General features: G+C 41.6%; 1 protein-coding gene across 1 annotated transcript in view; it reads left to right on the top strand.

The window, feature by feature from the left end:
- The window catches only part of gpr158a (G protein-coupled receptor 158a), a gene marked incomplete at its 3' end in the record, with an annotated part of 68,232 nt that extends 47,751 nt beyond the window's left edge, over window positions 1-20,481 (top strand). Inside the window, exons 6-11 of the mRNA XM_080489767.1 lie at window positions 7,928-8,037; window positions 10,412-10,650; window positions 13,734-13,872; window positions 17,075-17,180; window positions 17,824-17,970; window positions 18,625-20,481. Coding sequence (XP_080345893.1) covers window positions 7,928-8,037; window positions 10,412-10,650; window positions 13,734-13,872; window positions 17,075-17,180; window positions 17,824-17,970; window positions 18,625-20,481 — 2,598 coding nt within the window. The remainder of the gene's footprint in view (window positions 1-7,927; window positions 8,038-10,411; window positions 10,651-13,733; window positions 13,873-17,074; window positions 17,181-17,823; window positions 17,971-18,624) is intronic.
- Between the last annotated feature and the right edge of the window lie 1,007 nt (window positions 20,482-21,488).

The following is a 21,488-nucleotide window of genomic DNA, read 5'->3' as shown; positions in this document are numbered from 1 at the left end:
GTCTAACCCAGGCACAATTAAACTCCTCGAGCCCTCAGCTATTTTTTGAAACTGACATTTATTACATCTGCCTAATGAAAATTGTAAATTAGTGAATGATCCAGTAAACGGTGATGTGACTAAACCAGTTTTGAAAGTTTTCACTGCAGCTTCACCGAATTCATTAAAATAGAAAAAGAGAAAGTCCAAAGTCATCCCCAAATGTCCTTTTGGTGAATATGCATTCTGTGTTTCCAGTAAAAAGACAATTTCCCCTCACAAGGATCTTGGGACTACAGCTGTTAAATCACTTTGGGTCACATGATCTTCGCACAGTCACACAGTCAGACTGAATAATAAGGAGAATGTTTTCTAGAAACAGCAACAACGGTTGCATTTCAGTAACTGTTCTTTTCAGTCATCAGGAGCAACTTGGCATAAAATCTATTTTGAATAAATGTGTGTGAAACACTTGTAGACGAGTGGCTATTAATTAATTTGATTATTCATTCCCATGGAGCACTTTTATATAATCCAGACTAGTTTGGCTGTATTATTTATTAATTAAAAACAAGTGCAGATCCAACAGTATTGCAATTTAAGATGATATATTTTAGAAAGCAAGCTTGGCAGTCACACAAAAAAGTGTATTTTAACAAACAATTTTTGCTTTTAAGATTTTTATGCTCACGTCCGCTTTGTGTACAGCCTCAGCAAACAGCCGTTTTCAGATCAGACTCTCTGATGGGTTTACTGCTTAACTACAAACAACTTTTAATAGTTTGAAACAACACTCAACAGCCATTTTATGAGGTACGTTTTTACAACGTGATCCAGTATTGTGGTCCAGTACAGAAGGTCTGCCGTCATTTGGCAAATGTGGATGAAGGGTCACTCATCCACATTATTAAACAGTTTTTATCTGTGGGTCATCAGATCATTAAATAACTGTTGACCTGGACATTTGTGTCTTAATCTCCCATCACATGCAATCCCGTTCAGGATTTCCTTATAATTTATCTTATGTGTTAAATTGTCTGTCTTTTTACACTTGATATTTATATATTTATATTATATGTACAATTTGTCAAAATTTCATATGACGCACAAGCTGAGCAGCACCTGTGATTTGATTATATGTGAGATATAATGACAATGAAGCTATTCTGTTCTCTTATCTTTCTCTTTCTGTCATTCGACAGTAATTTGCATTTTTACTTGGAACTATTTAAAACCCTTGATTTACGTTATTGTTATTACCCATCTACTATATCTGCAATTTGCGTTTTCATTGGCTCAAAATCGCTAATGTGAGGCCTGGACGTTAACTACACAGTGAAGTCACTGGGAACTGCTAAAATTGTGTTTGATTGAACAAAACTACAGTTTTGTGTTTCTACTATTTATATGAAGAACAGCCTGCTCATTTCAAAGTGCTGAGGGAGAGGTCTGACTTCTCATGTGATCAATAGCTGGGAGAATCTGACCTTCATGGTAAGGGGGATCAATCCCTTGAGCTTTCACCTTTTCCATTGAAAACCCTTCAATTCCACATTAGCATTTTTATTGTCAACACATTACAACCTAATTACACACTCCTGCCTCTTAATGCTCCACTGCTAATTGCATTATTTTAATAAAAGAAATCACCTGCCCCTTTTGTAAAAAAAAAAGTCTTATTTGTTGTGAATGTCCTTTTTATCCCCTCGGAAGTTAATTATCTAAAGTGTCCTTGCACAAAATGATGGTGGTGCATCTATTTAGGTGTCAAAGCTACTTCACCAGCAGACTGGACCAAAAAAAAAAAAGAAAAAAAAGTCAAGCTTAGCTTTCGTAAATCATGTCTTGAAACTGTTCAGAGTTGAGTATGCTGTTCTCGCCACAGCTGGCTGCCCTGCGTCACCGGCCACATGCGACGGAGACTCGCTTCCAGTGTGTAACCGACTGGCTGGACGCCGGCGTGCTGCCAGTTGGTCGGTGCTGAAATGAGAAATGATTAAGAGCAAGAGATAACCGCAAATTAAGTGAGTGTTGATTGAATTAAATGGGTGAGCGAGTGAATCTTGCTGGTGTCACGTTGGTCTCTGCTTTCAGACTCCAGTCATTTTAACAGCCCTTTTATTGCTGTTATGATGGATCAGACACGTCAGTCATGTAAATATTCTGGGTTTTTAGCTTCATACCTGCTGGCGTTCTTTACAAGAACGCTGTTATTTAAATAAGCCCCACGGTGACAAGTCACATGTCACAACATACAAGTGCCAGATTATATAATTTATTCTTTTCTCTTTCACCTTTTTTTTAAAGAATTATCTGCATAAAAAAACATGAACTTAGTAGACCCTGTATCTCCTTGCGGCTCTGTCACATGGTTTAAAGCAAGCCGTTGATCACCCACCTGCTAACTCGCTCTGCTACATGTCGTCCTCCATGAGAACACAAACAAATGTGCCGCAGCGTCTGCTGCGTGGTGAGGATGTCTAAGTCCATCGACAAGCTCCAGGAAGTGCACTCAGTTTAAATTAAGCCTGGTGTGTTGGGTAATGCTAGTTTACAGAGTGTCCACTGGGCTCATCACAAGTTTAATAGATGTTGCCACGGCTGGATTGCTGAGTGGGGTTTTCTGTTATTTAGTACAAGCAGATATAAACAACAACATTTGGTACTGGAATGTCTATAAAGTCATACAACGGGGAGAAATCAGATCATTCCAATATTTAGATCAGGGTCCGTTGATACTGAACAAACCAAGTCCTCTTGACAGCAACGTTAATTTAATTCCGTTACCTGCTTACAACGTTTCTGCTGCTGTTTATCTTCAAGTAATCAGGTCATAAATATGTTTATTTCAGGACTTGAAAACATCAGATTTCAACATAGTGCAGGCAAATCAGCTAAATTGTCACAGCCAAATTCATTTACAGTAAATTGTGAAGTAATTTTATGTTCTTAAAATCCAACTAGTAACTGGTCAGTTATTTTTTTGTTATTATTAAATTACCAAACACTAACGAGTAAAATGTGCCAAATAATTTATGGTAGTTAAAAAGTGATAGAGTGCAATAAACTTTGACCAGGTTTACATGAACTTAGTTGGGTTTTGGGTGTCCGTTTCTATGACAACGGTGCTGCGAGCCACGGAAAATACAAGTTTTTGAAAGCAGCTCCCAAGGTGGATCTGTGTGAAAGTGATCCGCCTCTGTGGAAACGGGGGGGAAATGGTATTGTTCTCTGTGCACCTGTGTGTGTAGTTTCATTACAAAAACAATCTATAGCGCCAACTCATGGCTTGACATGCCAACCTCATTGTTTAAAGCCCTTCTGCCGCTTCCTTATAAACAGACATCATATTCAAAATGTTGCAGTGCAAGCACAAAACTTTTCTGACATGAAAACACCAAAAATATGTATTTTCACTTGAAACATTTTCATTTAAAAGGGGCCTAAACATAAAGATCTTTACAGAAGAAAATGTAAACATTTGCTCCAAATGGTGCACTGAAGTATAAAACCAGTATAAAACTATATACTGTACTTAAGAAATAAAGGCGATATGTCAATATTGACAGTAGTAAACCAAGCAAAACCTTTCTGAAGAGTTCAAACATAAGTAAATAATATATAATAACTATAAAAAAAACAAGATTTTATCCACAACTGTAATCAGACCGTACATGTACAAAAACATTTATTCCTTCAGCATACTGTGGTTTTATTGTTTTTGTTGCGTTCAAGGCCTGATAATAGCCTGTAAACCATCATTTTGTGTTTAATTTCCTTGTTAGCATAAACAATAATAGCTCCAATGATCTGGGCCTATTGTGGTCGGCTGTGTCTGTTTGTCTATCTCCACCGTACAAATACAGTTACAATCAATCTGATGGTGGTTTCCAAATTGTCTACAACAAAAGAAATATTTAAATCACTCAATAATTTATTAAGTCACTCCTTTTTCCTGCTACCATACAGTCTGAATGTTCTCTTTTAATGACAAGTAAGGAGGAGATTGTCCTTGGCAGAAGGTTGGTGATAAATAATTTCATATTAATAAAAAAAAAGCTGAAACCAGGACTCCAGGGTAGAATAAGGTGTGGAGGAGTGCTTCCGTCAGCCTCTTACACATCCAGCACTGCCTCAAATGTGCCGTTGTGCACTTCTACAACTTCCTACAGTTGAATCATCTTTTTGTGTGTTTTTCCTGATAAGACTGTGTTTTTTTCTGGACGAAGGGTGACCGCACAGGCAGGTTGGGTGACTTGCGGTGTTTAATGGTGCATGCGTTTCACCCCGCAGTTGTGTTTAAACTGTGGTACTTTTTATATTCTCAAACTGTGCTTTGATATTTTCAATACCGTGAAAAATACACATTTGGATTTCACATTTCCTGTAACCTTTACAATACTGTAACTGAGACAGGACATACCAGGGTTGGGGGTGGGGGGGGGGCTCAAGATTAGCTGATAATTGCCTCCTCTATATTGATGTCCATTAGATTGTTATACAAAGCTCCAATCCTTTCAATCCCTCCGTGTGCATCAACTCATACACGCACACGCACAACCACACAAACAAAACACACACGCATATTCTTGAATAACACTCAATCCTTTTCCTTTCCCACACTACTGAATCCAAGATTCCCAGCACTTAGCATTGATTATTAATGGAAGGTTTTAAAAGAGAAAGCGGGCAGAAACTGATCTTACTCTTTATGCACGCTGGCGTTAAGAGAAACCTGTCTGAGGCTCGGGGCCAGACGCTTCCAGGAAGCCTTAGTGATGTGAAGTGCAGTGCCAGGAGGAATGGTGTCTGTCTGTGTGTTTTAGTTTGGGTAGCGCATCGTCATGAGATCTGAGGGGGTCAAGACGGTACTTGAGGACACACACACACACACACACACACACACACACACACACACACACACACACACACACACACACACACACACACACACACACACACACACACACACACACACACACACACACACACACAGAGCTTTAACCACATCAAATTTGCTGTCGTTCTTCTCATAAATCCTTCCTGTAGATGTGCTTAGTCACAGTTTGGCCCCCCGCAGTGGTGAGGAGGATATTCTTTATTATGGACACTGGTCAGAGAATGAGTGAGGACACTGGAGGAGGGAGGGGTGGAGCTTGTAGCATTATATGAGATGCTGAGAGCTGAGAGTCCAGAGGGGATGGATCATTGGTTTTAGGTTACAGCACAGTGAGTAGTACAGGTAGAATCTGAGACTCGTTGTAATCTGAAATGTTAGGAGGTGACTTGGTTCAATACTCGGGGTGAAGATTTTATCCGGACAGTAACTTCGATGATATTGTTTTCCACTGTTGAAAAGAAATGTTAAACATGAGTTACAATCTGACTCTAAAGCTGAGTGTCGTTATGCGAACATGGTTGTTTTAAGTTCATATTCATGTTTATATGGTTCATTATATTAATTTAAGACATTTTGCATTTCAACCCTCGAACTTGTTGTGTGCCATCATTGTGTTTTTCTCTGAACAACAAATTCTCAACATCTTGCTCATGCAAGTGGTGAAGTCAAAGAATCATTAATGTCTTATAGATTAATGTGAGCCGAGCACAGTGCAGAATTGTTTATTAGGAGGGAGGAAGGAAAGGTATTGCATCCCGACTTGTCTCAAAATATTCTGTGTGATAAAAAAAAAAAAAAAACCGAACTTTTCCATTGTTGCTTTGGTGTGATTAAAATAACCAGCAGGTGTGATCACACCATTAAGAGACAAACTGAAAGTTGCTAAATGCGATAAAAACTTTTATTTTTTGATGAAGGCTCATTCAGATGATTTGGAGCTGAGCCCTGTGGGAAGAATGCTGCCGATCGCACCTCCCTGTTCCCGTCTTATCACAAACAACAACCAGCCTTAAACCGGCATGTGACGAGGATCCAGCTGATATTCGGTAGTTTATCTTAAAAGGAGTCATGAGTCGTGTTTTCCCCCGGTGCGTTCTTACTCATCTTCCTGTGCCCTCGTCTGTCCCCGCGGACCAAAGCGTGCGTCAGCGAGTTGCTCAGTGCCCGCCCGGCCTGCTATCCACTTTATCAGGTCCTGTGTGCCTCCGCTCATCATTTCTACTCCCCCCAAAAAATAAATGCACTGAGAAGCAGCTTCCCTTTCTGCGTTTTCATTTTCAAGACTCATCGCTCCTCCGTTCATTATGGAGTCTTTGACACGTTCCTCTTGCAAGGCTGATTCAACTGGAGGGCGCTTTGTTTGAGTCTGAGGTTTCTGTGTTTGCTCGCCGAACATCTGTGGGCAGGCGTGGATGTGGGCCACCGATTCCTCCCGTGGGGTCCTTTGTGTCCCTTAACTGACTCAAACCTAGTGAGCAAAAATATCCACATGCCTGCGTCTTCGCCGCTGCCTGAGGGAACGTATTAATGCCTCAGCTAATCCGATTAACGTTAACAAATCCCGCAGGGGAAATCGCTGCACATCTGCAACGGACAGATAATTATGTTGCCTCAGATGTTTGTTTGTCTCTGGGTTTTTGTGTTTTTTTTTGTGTGTGTGCATGTGCTTCTGTGCCTCTTTTTTCTGTCTTTGGAAGACCATCAGTGTTTAGTTTTTTTTCTTTGCTTGTATTTTAGTGGCACCATTTCACTACTGTTTCTAGGTCTTTGTAGCAAACGGCGAATTCCCCCTCCCAGCTCTGCAGAATAAAACTTTCATGATGTTAGCATGTTTTGGTGCATTTTTGTGATCCCAAAATACAGATAAAGTGTCACTGTATTTCATGGTTTTGTGTCAGGGACACTCTCAGAAAAATGAAAATGTTGCGTAAAATATTGTAAACAAGATTTCCTTCTCATTCTTTACGCTGGGTTACATCTCATATGCAGTGTGTGTCAACAGTTTTGTGGCTAATTGCTGGATTATGCAATGACTGCACATTAACGGCTTGTTTACTTGTATTCATGTAATGATATCAAAGCACTGGCTGTACCCTGGCAGTGTGTTTGATGCAGTTTAGCAGAGAGGCGGCAGGACATTGTGAAGCTAAACAATTCTGCCCATAATACAAACTGTCTATGTTGCATTTAGTTTGGATGGATAAACAATAAACTATTTTTTTATCTAATGTTTTTACAAACTCAGTGCATATTGATTGGGAAACTAGAAAAGCACATGCATGTATTAAATAGGTTTCAGTCTCATTATTGAAGATGAGGCACATTTTGGGGTCGCATTGCTGTAATAAATAAAAAAGACATGATGCGCCATTCTCCTGATTCCCCAACAATAAGCCTTCAAAGGTTTACAATGCAGTTGTTGTTGAAGCCTTTCTTTAAATGCCACACATTAAAAACAATTTTAACTTTTCTTTTAAATTCCTCTTCTACATAGTCTTTAATTAAAATGTAACCACATAATAAGCTTGATGTGATTTATGTGAGAATGTAAATGTGACAGTGTGAATAATTTGTGATGACAATAAACACATGGCTACACTGGCTTGTAGTGTGTTTTAGCTTCTTGTATGCAACTCGTTAAACTACTCACATCTTAACTGAGGTATTATTGATTTTACAGTTTCTTTTTTGTATGAAACATGCAACGGTAGCTTGATTTAAAAAACCCAAAAAGTTTAAGTCGGCGATCTCGATGAGTAACAAAGGTGTACATTAATTAATGAGAAGGCGACTTAATGAGTGAAGATCTGCAGGAACCCACTAAAGAACCTTCTGCAGGCGAGGATTTGGTGCAAACCAGCAGTTAAATAATATCACTTCACTCTTTATAGGGCCGTCTGCTGAGAGCACAATGAGCCAGCAACTTCCCCACAACTTTGGATTTAATTTCCCCGGGATGGAGTGCCCATTATCATGTAGATGGAAAACTCTCACAGTCGGGGAGCTCCTCTTCTTATCCGTCCTTTGTTTTGTTCTGTGTTTTCGCAGGTCGGGATCCTCTACTTCCAGCCGAGTGTTTTCCGCTGCATCCTGCTGCGCTGGGTTCGACTGCTGGGTTTCGCTACCGTTTACGGGACGCTGACTCTTAAGCTGTACAGGTACATCGTTCGCAGCCTCACATTCGTCCAACTTTGTTATCCATCACGGGAAACGCCAATTGGATTTCACCGACCTCTTTAACTTGCAATTAGACAGCGTCTTATGTCTTAATTCCTTGTTGAAGTAAGAGCCTCGTGAAGTGTTGAGGCAGCAGGACTCTCGGCTACTTCATCACCGGAGTACACATTTGTACATGTTGTGGGGTGGATGCTCCATCTCATTAGGGAGAGAAAAGAATTGCAGAGGTAAAGTAATTAAGCAAACAAGGGAAACTTTGGCAGAAAATGATCTCGGCGTATAGCGAAGTGCTGAGTGATGGTTGGCGAGAGTCACGTGGGGAGACAAATGTGTGTGAGCGCAGAGGAAGGGAAAGGAGGAAACAGCGAGGGTTGTTCAAGCAGAGCGTCAACAGTAATGAGACAGGGGGTTGGGGGTGGGTGGTGGGGGTCTGGCATGTTTAAAGAGATGCACGTGAAATTGTTCATCTGCGGGCACTTTTTCGTCAGGTGAATCTGTCAAAACAGCCTAATGGAGATGCTGATTAAGAGGATGTGGCAAATGCGAGGAGGAGCTGGGTAAACCCTCGGAGGTGCAAGTTAACATACTGCACAGATCAATTTTTGATGGGGGGCTCATTAGCAGGGCGCGCAGTGGACACTTCATCAATGCGCTTGAAGGGCAGAGCCTAAGAATAGCAATGGCTGGTCATGTGTTCGAGCAAACTGTCACTTCTCTTACACAGTCGCGTACAATAGTGGCGATAAAGTTTAATAGCTGAAACATTCTGCTGTTTAGCATTATGTCAAGTTAAAATACAAGGAATGTACCATGAAATGAAAAACTGTTACCTGACATGTAGTAATGGATGCATTTTGGACAAAATGGACTTTCTTTAATATGCCATACAGGAAGATATTAACTCCCATATCAGCTTGCATAAATACAAAAGTGGAATTCAAAGGTAAAGCCTCTTCTGTTATAAAAATAAAGAGATCAAAATAAATTTGCAAATGTCAAAGAAAACGGCAACAAGAAACTTTCTAGAACCCAGAGCACATGTGGAAGGTTGTTCATTTCTTCTATATCGAAGGTTATGTTGGTGAGAGTGGACACGTCCGCCATTGTTAGTGAAGCAAAAGATCAAGGAGATTTCTTAGAAACAATCATGGGGGGTCCAGATAGAAGAAGATAGATAGAAGTGAGGTCACTTCAGGCAACATGTGATTATTTATTTATTTTATTTTTTGGTATTCCACATCACTACAATGATAATATCACAATATAAGTAGAAATGTAATGACACAAATCATATCATAAATTGAATCATACAATTTAGGCTAAGTTGCTAACTGTGTTTGTTTATAAGTTGTTGTTGTCCTTTTCATATCAATCAACTGGACTAACGCTCAGTATTCCATTAATTTCCAAGACACAACTAATAACTTACTATAACATTAGTTATTTAACTGGGTGATGGAAGTGGTGTTTTATATAGATTCGATGACATTTAAAGTAAACAAGTAAATATGAGGTCGAACCTTTTTTGACAGAAAGAAGTAAAAATTGAATTTTACAACAATCCAGGTGATATTTTCGTATCATTGCTCTGCACATATTATGCTCAATATACACACTATCCAAGTTTCTATCAAAAAAAGCATCATTGGGATATTGTGACAGCTGTCATATGTTCATTGTCAAAGTTGTGGTGACAGACGACACATTTTGACCCCCCATTCATCATTTTCTAGCTCCTTAAATGCAAAAGAATCAGATAATCTGTTACGCAGATCACATGTGAATTTAAAGAAAAGACAAGAATTTTAGCACAATTAATTCTTTTCTCCTGCTCGGGGAGTCACAGACCATTATTTACACAGTGGCAGGAGTTCAAAAAGATAAATAAAGCTGCTTTTAAAGGGTCTCAATAAAAAAGCTGATGTGGATGTTTTGTTCTAGTGTGGACAGTTATAAAGTTTTCATGCTGAACCCTCACAATGTAAGGACAAAGCTACTTCCTGCTTGAGATTTAGAGTTCAACTGTGATGTGGTCAGAAATCACATAGAAGCAGTCAATCCACAGTGGCAGCATTAGTGGACTGAAACCATATAAAGGTAATACTTGGCGGCCTGCATGTACAGACAGCTGCGTTGAGTTTCGGGCTGCTGACCGGAACTCCGGGAAATCAAAAGATAAACACGCTCAGGGCAGGCAGAGGGAAAGTCTGTGTTATGAAAAATGAAACCATAAATCTCTTATTGGGGATGATTTGCAACAGGGCAAGGCGAAGTGGCTGCAACATTTTGTCCTCTCAGAAATGCCGCCTTTACCGTTTAGTTTTTTTTCTGAATATGAGCCTGTCCCCCTCACAGGGTGCTGAAGGTCTTCCTGTCCCGCACGGCCCAGAGGATCCCCTATATGACCAGCTGGCGAGTGTTACGGCTGCTGGGCATCATCCTGCTCATCGTCTGCTGGTTCCTGGTGGCTTGGACGTCTGCCGTCTGTCAGAACCCCGACAGGAAGTTGGCCCTCATTGACGTGGGCTACACGCCCGACGGGCTGCAGTTCAGCATGTGTCTCCTGGATCGCTGGGACTACATGATGGCCGTTGGTAAGCACTGTTAAAAGTTTTTTTTTTTTTTTTTTTTAACGCCTCACTGTATGTGCTCCTTCCTTCTTATTTGCCCTGTTGAGAGTTGCCACAGTAGATAATCTTCTTCCAATTCCCTCTGTCTCCTGTATTCCGCTTCCTCACTGCATAAACTGCATAAAGAAACACTTCTCAACACAATAACAGCAGAAAGGCTGAGTGGATTTACACCACTTTTTTTTTTTCAAATTTGGTGGTAACAGATTAAATATAATATGATATAATACGATGTACTGCGTCACATTGAACGTTGAACACTGTTCAGTTGTGCAGTTAGTATAAACTCCTTCTGGTATTTTGACAATGTGGAACAGACTTTTGATACTCGTGTCTGCCAGACATGATCCTCAGTGTGTCCTGTTACTTTATGTTTTTCCACCTTTTAATTGCACAAAGCTTTAGAAAATCAGACACTGCATGCAAATATGATGTCAAAGTGGGTATTTTACTGATTGACGGCGTGATATGAGGACGCGATGTGGTAGTCGTGGTGGAAAGCGGGTGCTGAATGAAATGAGGAAGAATCAGTGATGACGCCAAGGTCGACTGTGTTAATTTGGTCTGTCGCAAAGAAAACATGACATGTCAACAAAATCTTTCATTCCCACATTCAAAATGTGATGTTAAGTCATACGGTGGCAGGGGTTTGCAGAAAGCCAATTGTCACAAAACTTAGCTATAGCTTTAAAACGATCGAAGCAACACCAGTGTCTCAGCTTAACAAAGTTTCCAGAATCTCATTGAGGTAAAACGCTGTACAAAGTCCCTTGTATATAAATGCTACTGAAACAATGGCTTGATTCTTCATTAACTGGATGACATTTGTTATTCCTGCATATTGGTCAAAGTCTTTCTCATGCAGTCAAACTTACATTCGTTCCAGAGTTATTGAAATCCTTCTTGCATTGGTAATACAATCATAATATGTTTAAATCATAGGTAAGTGTAAGAAAGTAAGAAAGTTGGCCTTCCTCAGCATTTTGAGACACTTTTATCTTTTCCAAAAAAGAGGGCATTACATGTCTCCATCCTGCATATGTTCTTCCTTTCTGGATATTTTCCTACATTGTGCATAGAGGAGAGCTCAACCAGCAGCAGATGAAGACGGATGTGAAGTCAAAGTTGTTCAGAGGAGAGCAGCATGTTGTGTTGAGCAAATCCACATGCTGGTTTATGTCTGCTGACTCAGGCTTAGAACTGTGGTCCTTTTTGACTTCTAGGAAAACAGATGGACTCCCGGCCGAGCCGACGTGCCGTAGCACTGTACACCGAGGAAACATTGTAATTCTTGTTATTATGAGGTAAAAATAGGTTGCGGATGTCAGATGTGCAGGTCAGCCGCGATGCCACCTGAACATAGGTTATAATTTACACCCACGGAGAGGCGATAAATCTTTCAGATTCAGAAATGCACACCTGCATCCAGCCACAGTCAGAGGTCTGACGGTAATGGATTCTGCTTTGCTTTGTTTATTTTTTATGGAAAACAGGAAAAATTCCATTTTAAACAGTGAGTTTCTGATGAATAAAATGAACTTTGGTCTCGGTATAACACAACAAAACTGCGCTATTGGCAGTCAGAACCATTCGTCTTTTGTACTCACTTTGTCCAAGTTAAGCACAGCGGAAGCCAAGTCCAGCTGACAGTGGAGGCGAGGCGAGCTGTTTTTATGAATACATTTATGGTTAAAAATATTAAATACTTTCATTTTGATTTGATCAGAGTAATTACAACACATAGAGTTAGGTCTTTAAATCAGCTACTACACTTCTCATATATCTTACAATTCAAAGAGTTTGGTCACAAATTGGTTCTCACTATGATGAAGGTTGTCCATCAGCGGTTTAAATTCACCCGTTCTGTTTTTAAAATGTTGGAAGATGCCGGGGAAAACTCTAGCACGCAGTTAGAACATGCAAACTCTGCACAGGAAGGGCCTGGGCTCAGAATCAAATCAGGAAGAAGGAGCCAAGATTGCGAACCACTTCGCCACCCGCTCTGAAAAGGCTTGCTTCACACCTCTACAAATCATGTTATGTCAGATATATTAAAAACGTAATTTAGAAACGGTCAGAAAACAACACACAGCTAAAAAAGTACAAAACATTGGCGTTAGTATAATTTCATAAAGCATGCATATAGTCTGTTTTGCCACATGAGGAGTCCTGCATCCAAAACACTAACTGCAGGCAAGTCTTTGGCAAAAATTGGACTTAATTATGTGGCAAAAATAACATTTTTGTTTGTGCGTTTTTATTCTTAATTGAGGAGCTCACAAAAATGTACCAGGATTGTACCAATATCCCAGCCAACCTCCCAATAAAAACGATTAGTATTGACAAATAACAGATGTTCTATAAATCAACTGTCAACTAGAAAAGACAATTAGTATTCGCTGTTTTGTTTTTTGTTTTTTTTAGTTCAAGACACAAAACAGCATCATTATGCCTAAACCAGCTGAAATCGTTGAGCCATGCTGTCATGTTACTATTTCCTCTCGCCAGAATACACAGGTATGATGTTATCTAATAGAGACGCTCAGTCTACGCTGACTGTTGTTCCCATTGTGAGGCTCGTGTGAATCAGCTGCACAGTTCAGGCAGGCGACACCAGCCGTGTTTACTGTTATGAAGCCGGATACCGTGGAAACATTACATGGGGCTGCCATGGAGGTGCTTTGGGATTCATTTATTGTCCCGAGAATACAACAAGCAGCTGTCACAAATGACTTTGTTCCATCCAGCCATCTTTTACCATTTAATCCTGTGCAGGGGCGCTGGAGGCAACACACAGAGACAGACGACCACTGTCACATTCACACCGAGGAGCAGTTTGGGGTCAACTATTGAACCTGGGGCTTTTTGCTGTGAGACAGAGGGCAAACCACTGTGCCACCGTGCGGTCCCATCACTTTGCTTAGCAGAATGTTTTCCTCTACCACCATGAGTGCGCTGAACGTTGACATGTTTATTTTTGGTGGCTGCACATGGCCTGTGAAGCCTGCAGCACAGAAATGACTTATTGGCCCCTCTTTCCTTCACAGCTGAGTTCCTCTTCCTGCTGTGGGCCGTGTACCTGTGTTACGCCGTGAGGACTGTGCCATCAGCCTTCCACGAGCCGCGCTACATGGCCATCGCTGTCCACAACGAGCTGGTCCTGTCGGCTATATTCTACGTAATCAGGTAACATCTTCTCCGAGCTCCGTCCTCTTTAGCAAGTAGAAGGATCATCCGCTTCAATGGTCGGTTTAACCACTGTGCAAGTAGTAAGATCTGACGTTTAAGATCTGTTGATTCTTTACTGTGTTTATGAAATACTGGATGGCTTCACATCTCTGTCAAATAAAGAAGAAGCAAAAACAGCAGATATGAAGTGTGTTTTAAAACTCTTCTGGTCCATAACCAATAAAACTACTAATTCCTCCACAAACATTTAAAGCTAATTACAAGGAAAACTCATACTTTCCTTGAACAACCAACATCATAATACTATTCCCCCCATAGTGGCATGTTGATGCAGACACAAGTTACACAAAATTGATTTTCATTGGTTTTATTCAGCTAAACATCCAGATTTTAAAAATGGCAAAAATGAATTACCCACACATCACGCCAGCAAAAAAGTTAAAACAGATATCAGCCAAGTGAATTGGAACTTGGAACTTTCTTATCAAATAATCGAAAGTCTTGAAAACCTGAATCTGTTTTTGCTGCCAATAAATTAACCCATTTTAAGATGTGAACATTGAAGGTTTAATCTCAGAAATAAGTTGCAGAAATTACTTACCATTTAATTGTTGATTTCGCATGCTATGTTCCCCCTGTGGTGACTGCAGCTCTGATACTAAATCACTGAATAAAAAAACGTTTCAGATTACAATGTAAAGTTCAATTAGATATTTTATTTAAACGGTTTACTGTAGCTACGTCGTGAGGTCCGAGAATCTTTGTGGGCATTCAACTTTTGTCGGCCGAATTGAAATCATTAATTGATGGTGTTGAAGCTCCATCTTTACTCGTACAATTGCCTCTGCTAATTTAATCCATTGTCATGAGCACTGTAGTTGCTGCTTTTTCTCTGACTCATTAGTCCACGTTTTTGCTGATTCCTTCCCCACCTGTGCATGCAGCCTGCTGCTATATGACAGATCTGTTCTGCCATCCACACTGCACAGACATTTTTAGTCGTATTTGTTTTGCTAATATATATATTGTTTTTTAATGGATTATCCACAGACCTTGCGGTAGTCTCTGATCTTTCTACGCTGCGAACACCATAAATTAAATTCCAGTGATCTCAATTATACCACGGAGGAGGCAGAATTCTCAACAGACAAATGTATTAAAACTAATTTGCACAGATAGGTGGCGGTGTTTATTTGACCTAACCCTTTGAGCTTTCAAAATAATTACAGGAGTTGTTTAAATGTAATTCACTGGTCCAATCCTAACGGGGCATCCGCTTGTATCTAGTGCTTCGGGTGGAAGAAAACAAACTTAATCACTAACAAATGATCAGTGATCAGCACCGCTCACGTTTTGACGTTTAAGTCCTGCGGTACGTTGTCTCATTTTCATCCTGTGTAGGCTCAAACCATGGAGATCACCCTGTCTGTTAATCTGGGAGTACGGTAGTCCTTTCATTGTGGTCAAATCAACCCAAGCCTTCATATAGCAGCACCATGCAGTTTATATATGAGACATTTCAGCTGACACTGCCGCAGCCATTCCTAGCTGGAGTCCTCCTCTAATTGAGAGCTCAGCTCCATCACATTATTTACTAATGAACCATGTCATAATGATTTATGTTTTTTTTTAGCCTTTTTGACAACAGAATAAATTGCAGGAGCAGAATTGGCATCTATTTCTCAGTTCTAAATGATCGTCCACTGCCAATATATCGTGCACCACTGATTTCTTGGACTTTCTAACAGTTTTGACAGTTTCTAAACATCTGGCTCCTCTTTGACGTTGCCAACTCCTTTAATGATTCTCTTCAGCCCCGTCGTGAGGCTTTTTTCGCTGCAGAAAAATGACCAGACGAGACCCCCTAATAGATTGGACACTTGCCTGCTGTCGCAACTTGATTTTGACTGTTTGTCACCTGGGGCCACAGCACACACCGGGGCTTGTTAGAGCCCTTCATTAATGTGGCTGGCAAAGCCCGGCATTTCATCCACGGTGACCAGTTAAAGTTCCAACTTCTGTGTCCGCACGTGACGGTCCTTAGACTTCAGTCAGGTGCAGAAAATAAAGCTGAAAGGAGTAGCTGGGTGTGTTTGTGTGAGTGATGGGGGGGGGGGATTTACAATGCGCCGCCGCAGGCTGAGGAGACGCTATGCTGAGGAGACGCTATGCTGAGGTTATTAAATCCTCATCTGCACAGACACTCCTCACAAAACATGGAAGGAGGGAAGACTTCAAAGCTTCCAGACATTTCATATGTTGGACCTTTGCCTTTATTCATGCCTGCGAGCTATTACCACAGTAACTGTTCGTTAATTAGCCATTTGCCAGCTTCAACATCGTAATGAGCCTGCAAGATGACATTTGCTTGGATAGAGGCTCTCCAGTGGTTGAATTAGCATCTGACAGGACATGCCGTCACATGAGATCTCACTGAGCTGAAAGCCTGTTAGTTCATTTTACATAAAAGGCTGGAGTTACTCCTTGCACCGCTATTGTTTCTGCCACTAATTATCTCCTTTTCCAGCGACTGCTGCGCCACAGTCGGCGCCGTGTATGACTGTCGGAGGTATAAATAGACACCATCTTGTGACCAGATCAAGGTCACTCCCCTTTCACTGTGAAAAGAGTGAGGAAAATATTGTGTCTTTGCTGGCTCGAAGATCACCCAAGTGGAACGTTATACCAAGCAGTGGAATTGACGCAGAGACAGACAGTGTATAAATCTACTTTGGCTGCTGGTCTCCGTCTCTCCCGGCTCCATCTGCATCTAAGAGGTCTGCTGCAGATGGAGCGGCGTGTGTGTGTGTGTGTGTGTGTGTGTGTGTGTGTGTGTGTGTGTGTGTGTGTGTGTGTGTGTGTGTGTGTGTGTGTGTGTGTGTGTGTGTGTGTGTGTGTGTGTGTGTGCGAGCGTGTCTGAAAATCACAACATAATTTAGTCATGCCTCGCTGCAGCTACTGAAGCTACATTTGGAATTTGATAATCAGCTGTTTATGTGTTTAAATATTAAAATACTTCCATGCTGTATGTGATGAGTTCGAGCTTGACTAATGATGTGGCATAAAATTATTCATATTGCATTGCATAACAACCAGCAGTGTGATCTGCTGCCGGTCCAAAATTGTATTTACAACAGCTGGATGCCTATGGATGGATTTTCATCCCTCCCCCTTTTTTTTTCTGTTCGCATCAATACAGGTTTACTCTTGCTCCCGAGCTCCACCCAGACTGGATGCTGCTGCTGTTCTTCACCCACACCCATCTCACTGTCACAGTTACTCTGGGTCTACTACTCATCCCTAAGGTAAACATCACGGCTCATAAATGAATCTTGATCTTCTTATAAGGTGTCGATTGAACATTTCTCTTTTCATTAATGAAGAGAGCCAGTGTGTTTTCAACGATCTTCAGATGTGATCCTTTGAAGCCACCTCTCCCAGCATTGCAGCATTGGGAATTGTAATTTGACATCATCCTGCAATTCTGCTGGTGTGCCTGTAGGATATGATTTTATATTAAAACAAAATGAGATTAATTTCCACAAAACATTTACTGTAATCCAAGTTGTATTCTGAAAAGCGTTAGATAAACATGGAGAAAACTTTGCTGGTATCTTAGAAATGTGACAGAAGATAAAACAAAACCTTGTTTATGTCCTTTAAGAACAGTCCCAGATTTACAAACGCTTGTGAGGGGTTTGGGCTGTAATCCATTTTGCTGTATCTCTATTCTATTTTTAAGCAAAGTGTGTTTTCAGCTTGTCCTACAAAACCTCAAATGGAAACTAACAGGCTCAAATTGCACAGAGAGATTAGGGAAGACAAAATGAAGACCAAACGTACTGACGCAACTTTGAGCCAGTGTCCCTGGACTCCAGCGTTTTGTTGATGTCACTGATACATTTGAAAAAGCAGCCGGTTCTGACCAGCTTTATGCTTCTCTATCAGTTCCTGTTTGCCGGCACCCACATGAGAGATGACATAGCCTCCGAGGCGTACGAGGACGAGCTGGACATGGGTCGCTCTGGGTCGTACCTCAACAGTAGCATAACATCGGCATGGAGCGAGCACAGCCTGGACCCCGAGGATATCCGGGTGAGCCGTCTCTCTGTGTACCTTTTCCTTTTCCATTTTATAACCTGGTCATACCTTTTGAAACCGCCTAAAATACTGAGCCATTCCAGTTTTTTTATTGCAGACACCAGACGAAATGGGCCATCTCAGTTCTATTAATGGCTGTGGCGTAAGGTCTTGCGACAGTCTTTGGGAAAAACGTACCAATGTGAGCAGAGATTACTGTTTGTCTGTTAGAGCTGAAGAAGTCTCTCTACCAAAATCTCTGGGTACCTCATGTCTATAATCAAGAGGCGGTGTTGATAAGATGACATCCAGCTGTTGGCTAGCATTGATTGAAGGAGATGCAGACAGAACCATAACTAATTCAGGACCTGAGCTTAGAGGCTGTTTCAGACCTAACATTAAACATAGTCCGTTTTCTTATTTTAAGCTGTTCAAGACTGTCCTGTCTTTGTTTTTCTTTCAGCAAGCATGTTACAATCTGTAGTGCATCATTTAACAACTGTTTGTAGTAATGTGTCATGGAGTCGTACTGCATGTTCTTTGTGCAGTAGAATGGCTGCTTTTTTGTAACATTGTTTTCTAAAAACAAATCCTCGTTTTTGTAGATAGAAACTTTGACATTCCTAATGAGAGTCGTCACATTGAATCTGTCTTTTTGTTCATGTGTAGGAAGAGCTGAAGAAACTGTACTCCCAGTTGGAGATTTACAAGAGGAAGAAGATGCTGGCAAATAACCCTCATCTGCAGAAAAAGCGAAGTTCCAAGAAGGGACTCGGTCGCTCCCTGATGAGGCGCATCACCGAGATTCCCGAATCTGTCCATCGGCAGTGCAGCCGTGACGACAAAGAGGCAGGAGACCATGGTAGCAATCGCAACAGCATCTGCATGTTGAAGAAAAATCCATTGGATACAAGTCACCAGAGTAAACAAGCAAAAGAAGAGACATTAAAAAACAAAGTTTTCTCCCTGAAGAAGTCCCACAGCAGCTACGACCATGTCCGGGATCAGAGCGAAGACTCCAATAGCTCGTTGACAGAAAAGACGGAGGTGACCACAGCTGAAGGCTCCCTCCTAGAAACACTTATGGGCAAAAAGATGGTCAAGAAGAAGTCCAATGAGAATATAAGCGTACCCAGTGAGTCTACAGAATCGGTTCCTTTGGTGTGCAAGTCAGCCAGTGCCCATAATCTCACTGCAGACAAGAAACCAATCCACCCGAGAGCCTCCATGCTGCAGAAGTCCCTCAGCGTCATCGCCAGTGCCAAAGAGAAAACCTTAGGGTTGACTGGAAAGGCCCAGAGCACGGAGGACAGCAATAAGAAGACTCAGCCCAAAAGCAAAGACACAAGAACAAATGCAGAGCAAGAGAGCGAGTGCCAGTCCAAGATCTCCACCAGCCAGTCAGCCAATGCCACAAAAAGCATAATCATGAAAACGCCAGTAACAAGCAGTCAGCCAACAGTTTGCTCTGATCCAGTCAAGGGAAAGGACCTGTATGATCTCTCAGAAGTGTGTCCCTGGGAGGTGGAAGACATCCCAACGCCGTCTGAAAACAAGGTGCAAAAGCATGTCTCCATAGCGCCAAAAGAAACCACGACGGTTCACGGAGGTAGTACCAAAGGAGGCAAATCTCAGCAACAGAAGCAGAAAGCTCACGAGCAATCTACATCAGGGACGAGGCACTCGAAGGAACTCCAGAAGACTACTGCGGTTCGAGCAGAGATATGTCCGTGGGAGGAGGGAGGCGAGACTCTAACCAGTCAAGCCGAAGGGTCAAAGCAACAAACATGTGGTCTGTCCAAGGCCCAGCAGCCTCAGTCTGCAGTGGAAAGCTCCAAAACACCTCGAGCAGACGTTTGTCCTTGGGACTTTGAAGACGCGCAAACAATGACAGAATTAACTCTCTCTCCAGATACAGCAAAGCAGAAAAAGGGCACGTCTCCAGTGGATGGGAGAGGGAAAAGTATTCTTTCAGATCCACCCAAAGTGGGAGCGCCGTTGCAGCTGCCACCATCAAAAGTCGAAGTGTGTCCCTGGGACTACGACAGCACTGCAGTGTCCCCAAATTCTGAGAGGACCCCCAGTCCCTCGCAAACACCCAAAGCCAAGGAGTCGCCCTCAAAAAAGAAAGGCACTCCTGCCGCCCGGACACTCGAGAAAGAGAAAACAAAAGACGCTGACGACGAAAAAAGTCAAACAAAAGCAAAGGACAAGAGTAAATCTTCAGAGAAACACGTGAGCCAACAGAAATTGGCCGAGGTTTGCCCGTGGGATGTAGAGAGTCACCAGGAGGTGCCACTCGTAGAAAAAAGGAAAAGTGCCAACGTCGGGGCGGCCAAAGAAAAGCAGGCTGAAGTGTGTCCGTGGGATTTTGAGGATACGTCAGATAAGAGAGGTACAGACAAAAGTGCTCCTGTAGTGAAACAGAGCAGTCCAAGTTCTAAAGGCGGCACCACCAGCGCTGCCAAGAAGGCAGACGTTTGTCCCTGGGACTTTGAGGATAGCACATCCAGCAAGAAGGCATGACACTCAACCTTAATGGACCACTGAAGTTATAGGTATAGGTGTATACTTTTTTTTTTTTCACTTTAAAGTGGTTAAATATTAACTTTTACTATTAGTACGGTGACTTGGAAGCAGAGTTGATGAAGTTCCACAAGTTGCCTTCCTTTCTGAGGTTTTGTTCCTGTTTTACCTATTTTGGTAATAAGTAAAATGTTACAAACAAAAAAAAAACAAGTCATGATGAGCATTCCAGATTATTACAGGAAAATCCTGAAGATAAATCGTAGACTAATTATGCAACTTTTGATTCCGCCTTTCCACTTTCCACGAGAAATGTTGGACATTTGCGTTCATCCTGTCGACAGGTGTCATGTTTTGTTTCGTATCATCAGCTCTCGACTCAAAGGCGACATGACGGTGGAAACGTGATGGGGAAACATTGTGCACGTATAAGACGAATGATATTAAGGATGAGGTGTGAAACAGCAACGGTGAAAGCCAAAGAACAAAGAAACATTTGCAAAAGAGGGATGTCAGGCTAGAGGCGGTGAAGGTAATTTATTAGTTTGTCTCCTTGGCACCAAGAGACGAAAATCAGTCTATAGCACTTTAGCCAGCTCCATAAATTCAAAATGGAGGACAGACTTTGTCCTTCTTGTACATTTCGCCCTCTCATTTTAAACCTCTTGGCATAACTTCACTCTGGATATGAAACACAGTGACCAAACTCAGACGTGGGTTTTTTTTGTTTGTTTTTTGTGTTTAGATCAATTTAATTGTAGTTCTCTGCAGATTAAAATGCTTCCAGGTCTGCAGAGATGTACTGTATGTGCCTAACTCCTAGCATTGTCTCGTATCGGTCTGAAGGGAAGTACGTGGCCTCCCATTCAGCATTTTGTGACGATGAATTATATAAACAGCACGCCCGGTTTTACTGAGAGCAGTCGGATCCCTCTAGTTTGTCAGATGAGGATGACGCCGAATAAGTACCGTTGTTTTAATCAAGTTTATTTTTTTTTCCAGATAAT

The sequence above is a fragment of the Lipophrys pholis genome (assembly GCF_963383615.2).
Source record: "Lipophrys pholis genome assembly, chromosome: 20".
In the NCBI taxonomy this organism is placed as follows: domain Eukaryota; kingdom Metazoa; phylum Chordata; class Actinopteri; order Blenniiformes; family Blenniidae; genus Lipophrys; species Lipophrys pholis.
Note: the sequence above shows the minus strand (reverse complement) of the source record. Positions and strands in the feature narration are given on the sequence as shown.